Source organism: Nerophis ophidion, linkage group LG16 (genome assembly GCF_033978795.1).
Source record: "Nerophis ophidion isolate RoL-2023_Sa linkage group LG16, RoL_Noph_v1.0, whole genome shotgun sequence".
In the NCBI taxonomy this organism is placed as follows: Eukaryota; Metazoa; Chordata; class Actinopteri; order Syngnathiformes; family Syngnathidae; genus Nerophis; species Nerophis ophidion.
Genome location: NC_084626.1, coordinates 21,760,732 through 21,776,417, shown reverse-complemented (window position 1 = coordinate 21,776,417; position 15,686 = coordinate 21,760,732). Strand labels below are relative to the sequence as shown.

At 39.1% G+C, this 15,686-nt stretch overlaps 1 protein-coding gene across 1 annotated transcript in view; it reads right to left on the bottom strand.

The window, feature by feature from the left end:
• The window catches only part of grm2b (glutamate receptor, metabotropic 2b), a 32,964-nt gene extending 17,726 nt beyond the window's left edge, over positions 1 to 15,238 (bottom strand). The window contains exon 1 of the mRNA XM_061874652.1: positions 14,590 to 15,238. Coding sequence (XP_061730636.1) covers positions 14,590 to 15,105 — 516 coding nt within the window. The 5' untranslated portion in view covers positions 15,106 to 15,238. The remainder of the gene's footprint in view (positions 1 to 14,589) is intronic.
• Positions 15,239 to 15,686: the final 448 nt, after the last annotated feature.

Genomic DNA, 15,686 nt, shown 5'->3' with positions numbered 1-15,686 from the left:
AATCCAATCATGTATAATTTCGTATAGTCAATGTGTGGAATGGGTGGGACAAATTCGGAATATATCCATCCACAGCTTTCTAATGACGTACATTGAAAGAGGTGTGAGGATTGGTTATGAATGACAGCCAATCAAATGCTTTCCCTTGCGTTTGATTGGCTATATATATATATATATATATATATATATATATATATATATATATGGCTTCACGGTGGCAGAGGGGTTAGTGCGTCTGCCTCACAATACGAAGGTCCTGCAGTCTTGGGTTCGATCCCAGGCTCGGAATCTTTCTGTGTGGAGTTTGCATGTTCTCCCCGTGAATGCATGGGTTGCCTCTGGGTACTCCGGCTTCCTCCCACTTCCAAAGACATGCACCTGGGGATAGGTTGATTGGCAACACTAAATTGGCCCCAGTGTGTGAATGTGAGTGTGAATGTTGTCTGTCTATCTGTGTTGGCCCTGCGATGAGGTGGCGACTTGTCCGGGGTGTACCCCGCTTTCCGCCCGATTGTAGCTGAGATAGGCACCAGCGCCCCCCGCAACCCCAGAAGGGAATAAGCGGTAGAAAATGGATGGATGGATGGATATATATATGTATATATATCTTTTTTTTTTTTATGCCTTTTGGTCCGGGACCCATTGGGACTGTGTGACAAGTTGTGGCACTTTCGTGACTTCTGCGGTGCTTTTTTGTCAACTTCTGGATCTGCCTCCCGGGAGCCTTTTGGCTATGGAGACCAGTTGCTGGGTCTTTACCAGACCAGAGTCCGTTTGCAGAGACTGGAGGACATGCAGAGGAAGAGACAGGGCTTCACAGTGTCTTGGCTTAATGAGCAGGTATCGAACACCTCGGTCTCTTTAGACACATCCTCGCTCATCCATGCGGACTGGACACTGGCAGAGTTAGTGGGCGGCCGAGAGTTGCTTTGTTGGGTCTGCTCCTGCCTCTGGCCATGCTCTCTCCACCCCTGCAGACGATGGCGTGGAACACCGCAGAGGTTATGTTTCTTTTACTTTTTATTCATAGCTGTATGTAGAAGTGGCTGGTTGCATCAGCTCTGCTCTTTTAATGTATTTAATGTCCTTTGTTGTCTTTGATGTTTGATGTTTCCCTCTTACACACAGATAAGAGGGATGTGTGCTATGGTTATTGTTTTTTTTCCCCTTGGCCTCAGTCTGGACCCCTCTCCAGGGGCCCAGGTTTAAACAGATTTTATTTTTTTCCTCCCATCAGCCACGCCTTCCCCACCCACACACACTTGTATCTCACCTTTTTTGTAAGGAGAGCCAGAAGTTGGCAGACCCGTCAGGGATCCTGTTCTGTCTCCCTTTATTGACTGGCTGATCTTGAATGGGATTGTGCTGAAAATTTTAATTTTAATTTCCCCTCAGGGATTGATAAAGTATTTCTGATTTTGATTCTGATGACTTTATGAAATTATCCTTCAATCCATTTCTACCCCTTGTCCCTTTTTGGGGTCGCGGAGGGTGCTGCAGCCTATCTTAGCTGCATTCGGGCGGAAGGCGAGGTACACCCTGGACAAGTCGCCACTTGAACTCATTAGAAAGGAGATTAAGGACAATGAGTCCCAGCTCCAACTGTGTTCTACTAACGCCGATACGAATGTATATGCCATGGATATTGTCCTCCAAAATGATCTCTCTCTTTTTAAAGAATAAACATTACAGGAGCTTCTGCAACTTGTCAATGGGACAAATCAAACAACATGTTTACTTAACCCACTTCCTGGGAAACTTATTAAGGAGCTGTTTGTAATATTAGGACCATAAGTGCTACATATTATTAACTTATCACTTTCCTCTGATACTGTTCCCGTAGCACTCAAAAAGGTGGTTATTCATCCACTGCTCAAAAGACCTAACCTCAATCCTGAACTCATGGTAAACTACTGGCCATTGTCTCACCTTCCCTTTATCTCCAAAATCCTCGAAAAAATTGTTGCACAGCAGCTGAATGAACACTTAGCGTCTAATAATCTCTGTGAACTCTTTCAGTCCGGCTTCAGGGCAACTCACTCTACGGAGACAGCCCTCGCAAAAATGACCAATGACCTATTGCTAACTATGGATTCTGATGCGTCATCCATGTTGCTGTTACTTGATCTTAGCGCTGCTTACAATACCATGAATCATAATATTTTATTAGAGCGTATAAAAACACTTACTGATACGTCAGCTTTTATGCTTTAAACAAGGGGAGATGATGGCAGACTGACACCAGGTACAGTAGCACTAATGTACAAAGATTTATATATATATATATGTATATATATATATATATATATATATATATATATATATATATATATATATATATATATATATATATATATATATATATATACATATATATAATTAAACAATATAAAATAAAGTAAGGAAATGGAGTGTGGACGAGATCCAAAAGTGAATGTGGTGTGAGGCTATGTGTGTGATTAGCTGAGGTGTGTGTTACCAAATGTTGTGGACAGTGAAATATCACGGAAGTCCGTAGGGCAGGAGCGAAGAGACAAGCTGTCCAAGCAGGGGGAGTCAAGGATTGAGGGAGGCAGTCAGAGTCCAGAGGAAGATCCAGGGAAAAAGGTGAGACGCACAGCTCACTTTAAAGACGACGGAGGGTATGTACTCGAACAGAAGACTATACTACGGCGCCGGCATGCCAGGTTGTTCTTATGAAGGAAGCTCCTTCATTACTGGCAGGTGTGATGATTGCCAGCTGGCGGCTGCTGCAGGACGGAGATGCACGCTGCTCGTCCCTGGATGTGCGCGCCCGTGGGCGTGTCTCGAGGTGCGCACAGACGGATGAGTGGCGCCGGCAGGAGTCTGAGCCATAACATTAGCCTTGTCTTGGTTTAACTCTTATCTTGCTGACAGGATGCAGTGCGTCTCCCATTACAGTGTGACCTCGGACTATGTTAAGGTAACATGTGGAATTCCCCAGGGTTCGGTTCTTGGCCCTGCACTCCTCAGCATCTACATGCTGCCGCTAGGTGATATCATACGCAAATACAGTGTTAGCTTTCACTTTTATGATGATGACACCCAACTCTACATGCCGGATTGTAGTCAGCTGGAGGCGTGTCTTAATAAAATTAAAGAATGGATTTGTCCCATTTTGTCCACCACCGACATTGAGATCATTATTGATGCGTTCGTTACGTCTCATCTTGATTACTGTAACGTATTATTTTTGGGTCTCCCTATGTCTACCAATAAAAGATTACAGTTGGTACAAAATGCAGCTGTTAGACTTTTGACAAGAACAAGAAAGTTTGATCATATTACACGTATACTGGCTCACCTGCACTGGCTTCCTGTGCACTTAAGATGTGACTTTAAGGTTTTACTACTTACGTATAAAATAATAAACAGTCTAGCTCCATCCTATCTTGCTGATTGTATTGTATAATATGTCCCGGCCAGAAATCTGCGTTCAAAGAACTCCTGCTTAATAGTGATTCCCAGAGCCCCAAAAAGTCTGCAGGCTGTAGAGCATTTTCTATTCAAGCTCCAGTACTCTGGAATGTCATACAGGCAACAGACAGAGATGCTACCTCAGTAGATTTATTTACGTCCCATCCTAAAACTCATTTGTAAACTATAGCGCTTAAATAAGACCCCTTTTTAGACCAGTTTATCTGCTGTCTCTATTTTCTGCTTATCAGGTGACCACAGATCAGCTTCCATGGAGGATGCGATACCTGTTCCAAGTCGGGACCCAAGATGGACCACTCCTCTTTGCATCACTTGTCTTCATTCAAGATGATCCCCTGCCGGTCTCCCAATGGACTGGACTTTCACATGAAGTCGGGACCCGAGGTGACCACTTCTTATGCCTCAGTCGGTGACGTTTCTGCGCCCCGAAGTGTCTACATGCAAGAGGATCCCCTGTGGGCCCCACTATGGACTAGACTCTCACATTATTAGCCTTATCCACTCGGCATCTAGGGCAGCACGTTGGCACAGGGGTTTGTATGTTTCCCTCACAATACGAAGGTTCTGGGTTCAATCCAGGCCTCTGTGTAGGGTTTGCATGTTCTCTCCGTGACTATGTGGGTTCCATTCAGGTACCCCGGCTTCCTCCCACCTCCAAAGACATGCACCTGGGGATAGGTTGATTGGCAACACTAAATTGGCCCTAGTGTGTGAGTGTGAATGTTGTCTTTCTATCTGTGTTGACCCTGCGATGAGGTGGCGACTTGTCCAGGGTGTACACCACCTTTCGCCCGAATGCAGCTGAGATAGGCTCCAGCACCCCCGCGACCCCGTAAGTGATTGGATGGCACTCGGCATCTATTGCATGATCACCCATGGTGACGTCCATCTAACGAGTTGGTCACGTGGTGATGCGGATTTCGTTCTCCCAGGGATGCAGACGGGCTTCGGACACAGCGTGCAGGTAGGAACAATGATTTATTCAAAATACAAATCAGACAGACAAAACTAAAAGAGCTAGCATGGGAGCTAGAAAACAAAATAGCCTAGCGTGGAAGCTAGCAGGTAGCAAGTAGGAAACAAAACGTCGTTACTTGTTGTGCGAAGACAAATTAGGAAGCAAGACAGACTGACGGGAGAAGGCAGGCTAAATAATGACGATAATCACAAAACAGGTGTGGGTCAGGAGCAAGCGGCAGGTGAAAATAATGAGTAACCCTGGAAACAAACTGAGAGGTGCACATACATGAACTGAAGGAGTCTAAAACCAACAGAAAACACAAAAAGACTAAAAAATCTAAATCATATGATCCGGGCAGCGGATCATAACAGTCCAAGTGCTACAGTATTGTGCTGCGTGAAGTTGTATTTAAGATAATTACTGATATTTTGCGAGCTGCTGTACACAATCATGCTGATAATAACAACACATCAGCACATCAACATGTGTTTGGCCTCCTTTAGCTCAAACAGCCCAAAGACGAGATGCACATTCGCAGTTCTGGAGGGCATGACGTGAGTCAACGTGATGGATTCAGACAGCAGGCACGCTACATACATGCTTCCTCTTCCATGCGTCCACTGTACGTCTACACATCCATGGTTTATGTTTTTTACTTTTATAGTGTGGATCATGTTGACACCTTTTAGTTTCTTTCTGCTCCCGTGGACTCAAATTACTAACAACCTCATGCTAATTAACAGTTTTTTTTTCCATTACACATCTCATGTTTACACTTAAACATTTTAACATGTCTGAAAAGGAGCAGAAAGAAGCACAGCCTATTTATTTGTACTTGTCTTGAAACACTATCGTTTGTAACCGAACAGCAATAAGTATATGAATATCCAGTGATGAAAGACAAGGAAGCCCTCTGATGAGGTGGCGACTTATCCAGCAGGGTGTACGACGCCTTCCGCCTGATTGTAGCTGAGATAGGCTCCAGCGCCCCCCCCCCGCCCCCTGCAGCCCCAAAAGGGACAAGCGGTAGGAAATGGATGGATGGATGGAAAAACAAGGGAAGGAGAAAAATAGGAATTAAAATAGATAAATAAAGAAAAGTTATGATAATGAATACATTAATTCGTAGCAATAAGTTACCTCTAAAAAGTATATTTTTTTGACAAAAGTCTAAGATTAGAGTACAAAGTTTACAAAACAAACGTAATTTTGTAAGGATAAAAATGAATAAATAAAAAAAATTATGATGAATAGGTCTGTGAATCATTAGGCAGTACAAGATCCAATGCGATATGATTCTGGGGGGGTAACAATTCGATATAGAATCGATTTTTGATTCAATATTAATACTTTTTTAATAACATCGGGTGCCAGGTCAATAATTAACTACATTAGATAAATAACTGTTGTACATTTCTATAATACTTACAAGAAAACCGGTGTTGTTTTAAAAAATGATTCCCAACCATTAAAGGGGAACATTATCACAATTTCAGAAGGGTTAAAACCAATAAAAACCGGTTCCCAGTGGCTTATTTTATTTTTCAAAGTATTTTCAAAATTTTACCCATCATGGAATATCCCGAAAAAAGGCTTTAAAGTGCCTGATTTTCCGCTATCTGTAAATCCACACGTCCATTTTCCTGTGACGTCTTCTAGTGATGCCAATACAAACAAACATGGCGGTTAGCACAGCAAGATATTGCGGCATTAGCTCAGATTCAGACTCAGATTTCAGCGGTTTAAGCGATTCAACAGATTAGACATGTATTGAAACGGATAGTTGGAGTGTGGAGGCAGATAGGGAAAGCGAAATTGAAGAAGAAACTGAAGCTATTGAGCGAATAGCTATTGAAGCTATTTGGCGATCGCCTTCTAACCAACGATTGCATCTTTTGACCACTGGAGTAACTCAAATCCGTCGATTGGTAAGTGTTTGTATGGCATTAAATGTGGGTGGAGGAAAAGGCTGGATGCAAATATAGCTACAAGTGTACATACAGCTGGACTAAATAGCATGTTAGCATCGATTAGCTGGCAGTCATGCCGCAACCAAATATGTCTGATTAGCACATAAGTCAATAACATCAACAAAACTCACCTTTGTGATTTCGTTGACTTTATCGTTGGAAATGCATCTGCTTTGAGTGTTGCAGGATATCCACACGTTTCTCTGTGCCATGTCTGTCGTAGCATCACCGGTAAAAATGTGCAGACCAAACGAGAGACTTTCGCATCTTTTGACACTGGTGCAACTTGAATCCGTCGATTGGTATGTGTTTGTTTGGCATTAAATGTGGGTGGAGGGAAAGGCTGGATGCAAATATAACTACAAATGAGGCATAACGATGCAATATGTACATACAGCTAGCCTAAATAGCATGTTAGCATCGATTAGCATGCCGTGCTAATCGATGCACACTCCACGTAAATCCCCTTGAATCCGTACCTGATAGTGTTGTTACACCCTCCGACAACACACCGACGAGGCATGATGTCTCCAAGGTACGGAAAACAGTCTAAAAAATGGAAAATAACAGAGCTGATTTGACTTGTTTGTAATGTTTTGAGAAAATGGCGGATTGATTACCTATGAATAATAAAAAGGCATTTAATTCGCCAAAATTCACCCATTTAGAGTTTGGAAATCGGTTAAAAAAAAAAAAGGTCTTTTTTCTGCAACATCGAGGTATATATTGACGCTTACATAGGTCTGGTGATAATGTTCCCCTTTAAATAAAGTCAAATATAAATAAGGCAACAGGAGAAGTATCCCACAAGTAAATCTGTACAGCAGATATGATAATCAAAAACAATATGATTTGCCCGAGTGGCTGGACAGGAAGGATTAAATAAACAATTGATTTTTGATAGATTTTATTTTATTTTTAATTTTTTTTTTTTTTTTTTTTTGATGGATTAAGTATTGTTACAAATGAGAACCATAATTCCTATTTTTGACACACCTAATAATGAATTTGTGGAAAACACTTAAAACTAGACGGATTACAGTCAGTTTAAACTGTTTGTAGTCAGTTAAAAATGTCCAAGCTAATTAATTTTAATAGTTTTATTGAATAATTACAAATTTTCACAAATTAGGAATGGGATTATCAATATCGTGCAGAATTTTGAGATAATTTAGTAAAATGACTTGCAATTTTTGTTGGTCCTTCTACTGTTCATTAAAAACACACATCTTTTTATTTGATGAATGGGATTTTTGGCATTGATTTGAAATATGATAATTGCCAATTTGTTATAGCCCTCCAAACAACTTGATGATAATGAATATGCAAATATTACAGAGCAAAGGTGATTTAAGTTCAGGCTGGAATTCATTTTGTTGCATTTTGATTTACCATGTCAATTATAACTTATTAACTATGGATAAAGACATGAGGGATTCTTATCATCTCATTAATCCAATATTTGTTTTATCATTAATCTTAATAATTTACTTTATGTAAAAACTAACTTCCTGTGACGATAAAAAAATCAGGAAGAAATCGTCTTTTTGGTTTTACTTAGGTGGTTCACAACAGTAATAAAAACAAGAAAATTAACGACAAGTACTACAACAACACAAAGGACAACAACAAGAAGCATCAATAAATTGCTCCAACTACTGAGAGTAGCAATTAACGAGGCAACAGAGTTTGTGTCGAGCGCACACAGTTTCACACACAGTTTTACACAATGTTAACACGTAAGTCTCACACAAAGTTCACAAAGGATGTTTTTCCAAAGTGACAAAAGTTGTCGCTCCAACACTTAGAAAGTGAGTGTGATGAAGATGAAGGTGGAAACTGAGGGATGGAGAACAAAAATAAATCTGCACTTAATTAGTTCACAACAACATAATACAGTTGGATTTCAGCTTTGCAGAATATTACATTCCTTAGTAAAAAAAATAGTCATATTGTTATATTGTATATATCTAATATATATTTAACTCACATTGTGATCAATTTCCTTTTGTATAATATTTTTTCTTAATTTATTTAACAAAGTACATTAAACTGTTTCCGAAAATAATTCTAAATGATTTAACTAGTGGTTAGAATGTTGAGTAGTGAAGTGTGAAGTGAACTATATTTATATAGCGCTTTTCTCTAGTGACTCAAAGCGCTTTACATAGTGAAACCCAATATCTAAATTACATTTAAACCAGTGAGGGTGGCACTGGGAGCAGGTGGGTAAAGTGTCTTGCCCAAGGACACAACGGCAGTGACTAGGATGCCGGAAGCGGGAATCGAACCTGCAACCCTCAAGTTGCTGGCACGGCTGCTCTACCAACCGAGTATTATCCTATTTTATTTTGTTACCTTGTGTTACGTTATGTTCTTTTATGTTACCTATGATTTGTTATTGTAAATTATCTAGTGACCATATTTTTCAGATTATGAGGCGCACTGAAAATCCTTTCATTTTCACATAAATGAATGCAAAGATTTATTAATTCTGGTTGGGGAACATGGTGTAATAAGTGTGACCAGTAGATGACAGTCACACATAAGAGATACGTACGATATTTAATCGTACATTACCTTACCTTACTTAATGCTATCTTACTTAATGCTTACTTAATGCTTCCTTGCATTACGTTACCCCATTTTATCTATTTAGTTATTTTCACTAACTGTTATGTAATGTTATGTTAGGTTATGTTATGTCACCTTATCTTACGTTATCTTATGTTACGTTATATTATGTTACGTTATATTATGTTACGTTATATTATGTTACGTTATATTATGTTACGTTATATTATGTTTCGTTATATTATGTTTCGTTATATTATGTTACGTTATATTATGTAACATTATATTATGTTATGTTTATTTCATGTAACGTTGTTTCATGTTACGTTATTTCATGTTACGTTATTTAATGTTATGTTATTTTATGTTACGTTATTTCATGTTACGTTATTTCATGTTATGTTATTTTATGTTACGTTATTTTGTGTTACGTTATTTTATGTTGCGTTATTTTATGTTACGTTATTTTGTGTTACATTATTTTATGTTATCATATGTTATCGTTTTTATGTTTAATAGTACGATGTCTTATTTAATCGAATGTTACGTTACCTTAATGCTACCTTGCATTGCTTTTTACCTCATTTTATCTATGTTTTGTTAGTTTTCCAACTGTTATTTAATGTTATGTTAGGTTATGTTAGGTTACCTTACCTTACGTTATCTTATTATTATTTCATGTTACGTTATTTCATGTTACATTATTTCATGTTACGTTATTTCAGGTTACGTTATTTCATGTTACGTTATTTCTTGTTACATTATTTCTTGTTACGTTATTTCATGTTATGTTATTTTATGTTACGTTATTTTATGTTACGTTATTTCATGTTACGTTATTTCATGTTACGTCACTTCATGTTACGTCATTTCATGTTACGTCATTTCATGTTAAAATGTCTTATGTCACTTTATCTTAAATCATGTAATGTTACGCTGCGGTACATTATCTAATCTATGTTATGCTATTTCATTATACATTTTTTTTTATGTAATGCTATGTTACATAATGTTGTTACATAATTTTAGGCTGAATTATGTTACGATATGATAAGGTATGCTACGATATGTTAAGTATCATCACATTGCATTACCTTACCGTTTCTTATCTGTTATTTTATTATATGTTACTTTACAATATGTTGCGTTATATCACATTAGGCACACACACACACACACACACACACACACACACACACACACACACACACATACACGCACACACGCACGCACGCACACACACACACACACACACACACCGTTCTGCCTGCCAGAGGAGGAAGAAGAGAAGCTTGTTTGCAAGGATGTTGAAGATCATGAAAGTTCCCATTGAGAACTCAAAGAAGCTTCATTTCAGGACGAGTGGGTGGTCGCTCCCACTCTGACAGGAAGTGGTGTAAAAAACACTGTTCTTTCGTCAGCAAAAAGACAAAAGAAGAAGGCGGACATTTTGTGTGAATGTTCGGAAAGAGCATGAAGACTTTGGGGTCGTGTTTTAACCACAGATCAACACTCCCTCCTCCTTGCTGCGCTCTGTGTGGAGCTGGTGCCAATTACAGTGCGAAAAGATGTTTATAAACTCCCACAGCAAGCTCAAACAGAATTTCTTATGAGGAGTCTTCCTGACTCGCGCTCAAAAGTGTGTAGTCGTGGGAAAAAGACGGGACACCCTACGTCTAACCTTGTACTCCTGAAGCGCTGGACAAAAAAGCATAACATGTGTCAAAACATGCACCTTTAATGTGTATTTTTCTGACAAATACATCACGAATGTTGGATTGGCTTGAAATTTCTCACACAGCTCAATGCATAAAAAAACCTGCTGTAACTTTGAGGTGTTTGTTAGCAACACCTCAAGGTTAAAAAAACAAACAAACATGTCCACCATCAAGAGAAGCGCTGTTACGCTAATAAGTGCCCATTAATTATTGATTATTTGTGTAATAATCATAAAACTTTGAGGATATTTGTATTACAAACATGCAACAAAAAAAAATCAGAATATAGACTGAAACTGTAAATTTTTAGTATTTAATTTAATCAATTAATTCAAAATAGCAGAAAACAACAAATGAAATAATTAGTTGTTATTCTTTTTATGATAAAAAAAACATTTTAGATGGCAGAAAAACAGAACAAAAATAAAAGGGTTAGCCCAGGGGTAGGGAACCTATGGCTCTTTTGATGACTGCATCTGGCTGTCAGATCAATCTCAGCTGACATTACTTAACACGATAAGTAATGAATAATTCCGCTGGTAATCACAGTGTTAAAAATAACATCTAAAATACAAAACATTCTCATGCATTTTAATCCATCCATCCGTTTTCTACCGCACCTGTTCAACAAGTATTTTACTAATTATTGGTTTGCTTAAAAATATTGTTGGCACATAATAAGAATAGAAGGATTAATTGCAATGTTTAGAAATATTTTTAAATGTATTTTCATATGGAACTCAATGGCAATACATCTCAAGAGAGTAATTGTAATGTTGTTTAAAAGGTATATATGTTGATATATGGGAGTAAAAAATAATGATAATAGTATGAATACATCGTTTGGCGAGCCTCTGGATCGTACTATATCTGGTACGGATCGGTCGATGGTATAAAAGTCATGAATCGGTTGACTGGAGATCTGTTATCAAATAATTCTAATCTTATAGTTCTAATCTTGCGAGACTTCCGTAATGATATACAACAAGAGTAATGTTCTCCTTAGCGACTTTCCACATCAACAGAGCAATAAGGCAGACAGTACCAGACAGTAAGAGTTAACAAACAATGCTCCACTGAATATGGATGTATATGTTGCGTTGACGACGCATATTGGATGCGCGTGAGTTGTCACCCCCGGATGTTACAGGACAAGGAGCAGCAGGATTGAAGGTAGGAGCCTGGTTTAATATAAAAATATAACAAAAGAACACTTGTACAAAAGGAAAACAAAGGTGTGCCAATGCACGGGAAGCGAAATGCTAACGGTTAGCAAGAGTCGAGTTCAAAGTCCTTAGAAGCGCGTGCCGATCGCGCGGAAGCAAGGCCAAGACTTAGCAAAGTACATACAGAAGGCAAGAATATCACACGCAACTGTTGCAAGAAGCAAACAAAACGTCCAGAAAGAACTAAGGTAGCAGGCGGTCTTAAATACAAAACAATAATCAAAGACAGGTGTGCGCCAGGGGCCAGTGCAGGTGGAACAAATGAAGTCTCCATGGTGATGAATATAAACTAGAAAGTGCTCAAACAATGGGATCGGCAGAGTCCAGAAATGATCAAAACACAAAAAAGGATACAAACATAAACTAGAAATGTGATCCGGGAACCGGGAACCGGATCACAACAGTATACTGAGTACCAGTACTCTTAGGTACCGGTTCCTAATTGGTTCGGTCCAAGCGGACCGTTAAAATTCTGAACTAATGATGTTGCTATCTGTACTTTTTTTTAAGCCATCTGACTGTCGTAATGATGACTCACCCGCACTGAAACATTCATTCGGGTGCCACTGCAAAGCATAAAAAAGACACAGCGGAGAAGCCAATTTGAGTCAAACTTTTACCGTCCCAATTCCGAGTAAGCGGGAGTAAGCAGAATAATGGATTTGCACTAAAAGCAGACTTTAAATGTGGAAAGTCGCAGAAATTGGCACAATATGACTGAGATGCTGTGATAGAAATGAAAAGGGTGTCATGTTTTCATGTTTACCGTGCACTGGATAAACACTCGCAGTGCCAGCTAGAGGCTTTGTGTACATATATGTGTATAAATAAGTATATATATACTGTATATATGTATATGTATATATATATATATATATATATATATATAAAAATAAAAAATAAAATATATATATATATATATGTATGTAGGTGTGGGAAAAATCACAAGACTACTTTATCTCTACAGAACTGTTTCATGAGGGGTTCATGAGGGGTTCCCTCAATCATCATGATGATTGAGGGAACCCCTCATGAAACAGTTCTGTAGAGATGAAGTAGTCTTGTGATTTTTCCCACACCTACATATTGCGCTCTACCACGATATTTAGCACTATTCTCTGGATAATCCAATCAAGATATATATATATATATATATGTATATATGTTATGATCCGAAGTCCGAAACATACCCATATTCTTGCTTTTGTTCCATTTTTGTATCACTCTGTTGTTTCACGTCCTTATTCCCTGTTTGGTTGTTTATTAGTTCAACCTGCTACTCTCGGTTCCCTCACACCTGTTACTATTGATTGCTACCTTATTTTCGTTGTTCTGCCTGGGATCAATTTGCCTTCGTGCAACAGTGACGACTGCTTTAGATGTATATTCTGGCTAGCTTACACGCTATAACTTTGTTTATTCCTAACTCTCATGCTAAATGTTTTGTTTTCCCTTTTCGTGCCTTCGTGCCTAGTATTTGTGTTTCCGTTTGTTTTCCTAGCATCCATGCTAGCGCTTTGTGTTTGCACCAGTGTTTTGTTTCTAGCCTGTTTTATTATTTTAATAAATAATTTATTTCTTACCTTTTGCTGTGTTCTTGCCCGACGCATCCTCGGAGGAACAAATCCGGCATCGTTATGCCACACAGTCTTCACAATGTATATATATATATATATATATATATATATATATATATTTATATATATATATATATGTATATATATATATATATATATATATATACTGTATATGTATATATATATATATATATATATAAATATAAATACAAATATACATACATATATATATACAGTATATATATATATATATATATAGTTTTTTTAATTTAATTTTACTTCAAGCTGACAGGAAAAAACACAAACTAAATTGTTGATTGGTACTTTTGAAAAGTCTATTTGAGATGGCAGAAAAAAACGAACTCACTGCAGGATTTTATTTTATTTTTGGAATGATATATTTTATTAATGTTAATCCATCCATCTTCTTCCGCTTACGTTAATTTCGTATTAAATTCAAGACATGCATTTTGTTAATATATTTAAAAAAATATATCCATTTATTTTTAGCTGTTAGAAAATACAAATAAAATAATATATTTTTTATTTTATTTTAATTTATTCAAACATTAGAAGTTGGAAGATGGAGTAAAACACAAACAGAAAAATGTTATTATAAATGTTGTTTTCATTAAGTATTTTAATTAATATTTTATTGGGGCGGCATGGCGTAGTGGGTAGAGCGGCCGGCCAGAAACCTGAGGGTTGCAGGTTTGCTCCCCCACCTATTGACATCCAAAAAATTGCTGCCGTTGTATCATTGGGCAGGACACTTCACCCTTTGCCCCCGGTGCCGCTCACACTGGTGAATGAATAATGAATGAATGATAGGTGGTAGTCGGAGGGGCCGTAGGCGCAAACTGGCAGCCACGCTTCCGTCAGTCTACCCCAGGGCAGCTGTGGCAACTGATGTAGCTTACCACCACCAGGTGTGAATGAATGTTGAGTCCCACTTCTCTGTGAGTGCTTTGAGTGTTTAGAAAAGCGCAATATAAATCTAATTTATTATTATTATTAATTGTACAAATAATTGTAGATTTAGGCATTTATTGCTAACTTAAAAAAATATTTTAGCAGTCTGAAAGAAAAAGCAATGTAATGTACCTGAATGGACACGTCACTGTAGGACCCTCCAATGACCCCCGATATCGCCAGCGGGACTTCATTTTGGATGGGCCGCGAGCCATCGGGACAGATGAAACCCGGGTCGTGCACCTTGGTGAGTGACGCCCTGACAAAATCCAGGGACTGCTCCAGGGCGTAGGTGTCCTTAGAGCAGGTGTCCAGGATGTGCGCCCCCAGCTGGAGACCAGGAAGAATGCGATCGCTGGCGTTAATCTCGTCCAGCGCCAACAACATGGCCTCCAGCCTCTGGATGCCTCGCTCCTCGTTGATCTTCCCGCAGTCCTCCGTGCCTTCGCCCTTGTGGTGCACCGGGAAGAGGCCGCCGATCACCAAGTCGCCGTCCATGAGGATCTCGCGCTTGGTGGCGGCCGGCAGTCTGGACATGTTGGGCAGGCTTCCCGGCACCAGCAGCTCCAGCAGCAGGAAGTGCAGCGGCCAGTAAGAAGGCGCCGGATTGACCGAGGACCTCTGGCGAGGGAAAGAGACGCTGGACATGGCGTGATGCTTGTCAAGATCAGGCAATCAAAGAGAAAGGAAGCGCTGGTTCACACGATGTCACAACATGGCGGACGCTTCCTGGAGAGGAAGACAACAAACATCAAAGACCTGACCTGATGTGACCTCCGACCTCAGCTGCATCCGTTTAGCCTCCAAAGTGCAACTTTTTCTTTGGCTTTCTTGAAGGAGGAGCCTAAACAAGCCAATCGAGACAACCAGAGGAGAAGGAACGAGGACAGGAAGTTGCCACTTGTTTTCAAAGTAAAACTAGAATGGATGCGCTATGGAACACAAGGAAAGAAATGGGAGGATTAGCTTGTTTTACCCAAAAGGGAGTTGGGGGACAGGACCAGGTGTCCTTTGGGTGCATTTTGGACCTTTTAGAAAATCCCAACCAGCATTGGGACAGCTTAGATCAGGGGTGTCAAACGTATGGCCCGAGGGCTGGATCAGGCCTACGAACAGCTTTTATCTGGCACGCGGGATGAGTTTGCTAAGTATGAAAATGAACCTGAAATTTTTGAATGAAAGAAACTGCTGTTCTAAATGTGTCCACTGGATGTCGTAATAGCAATTAT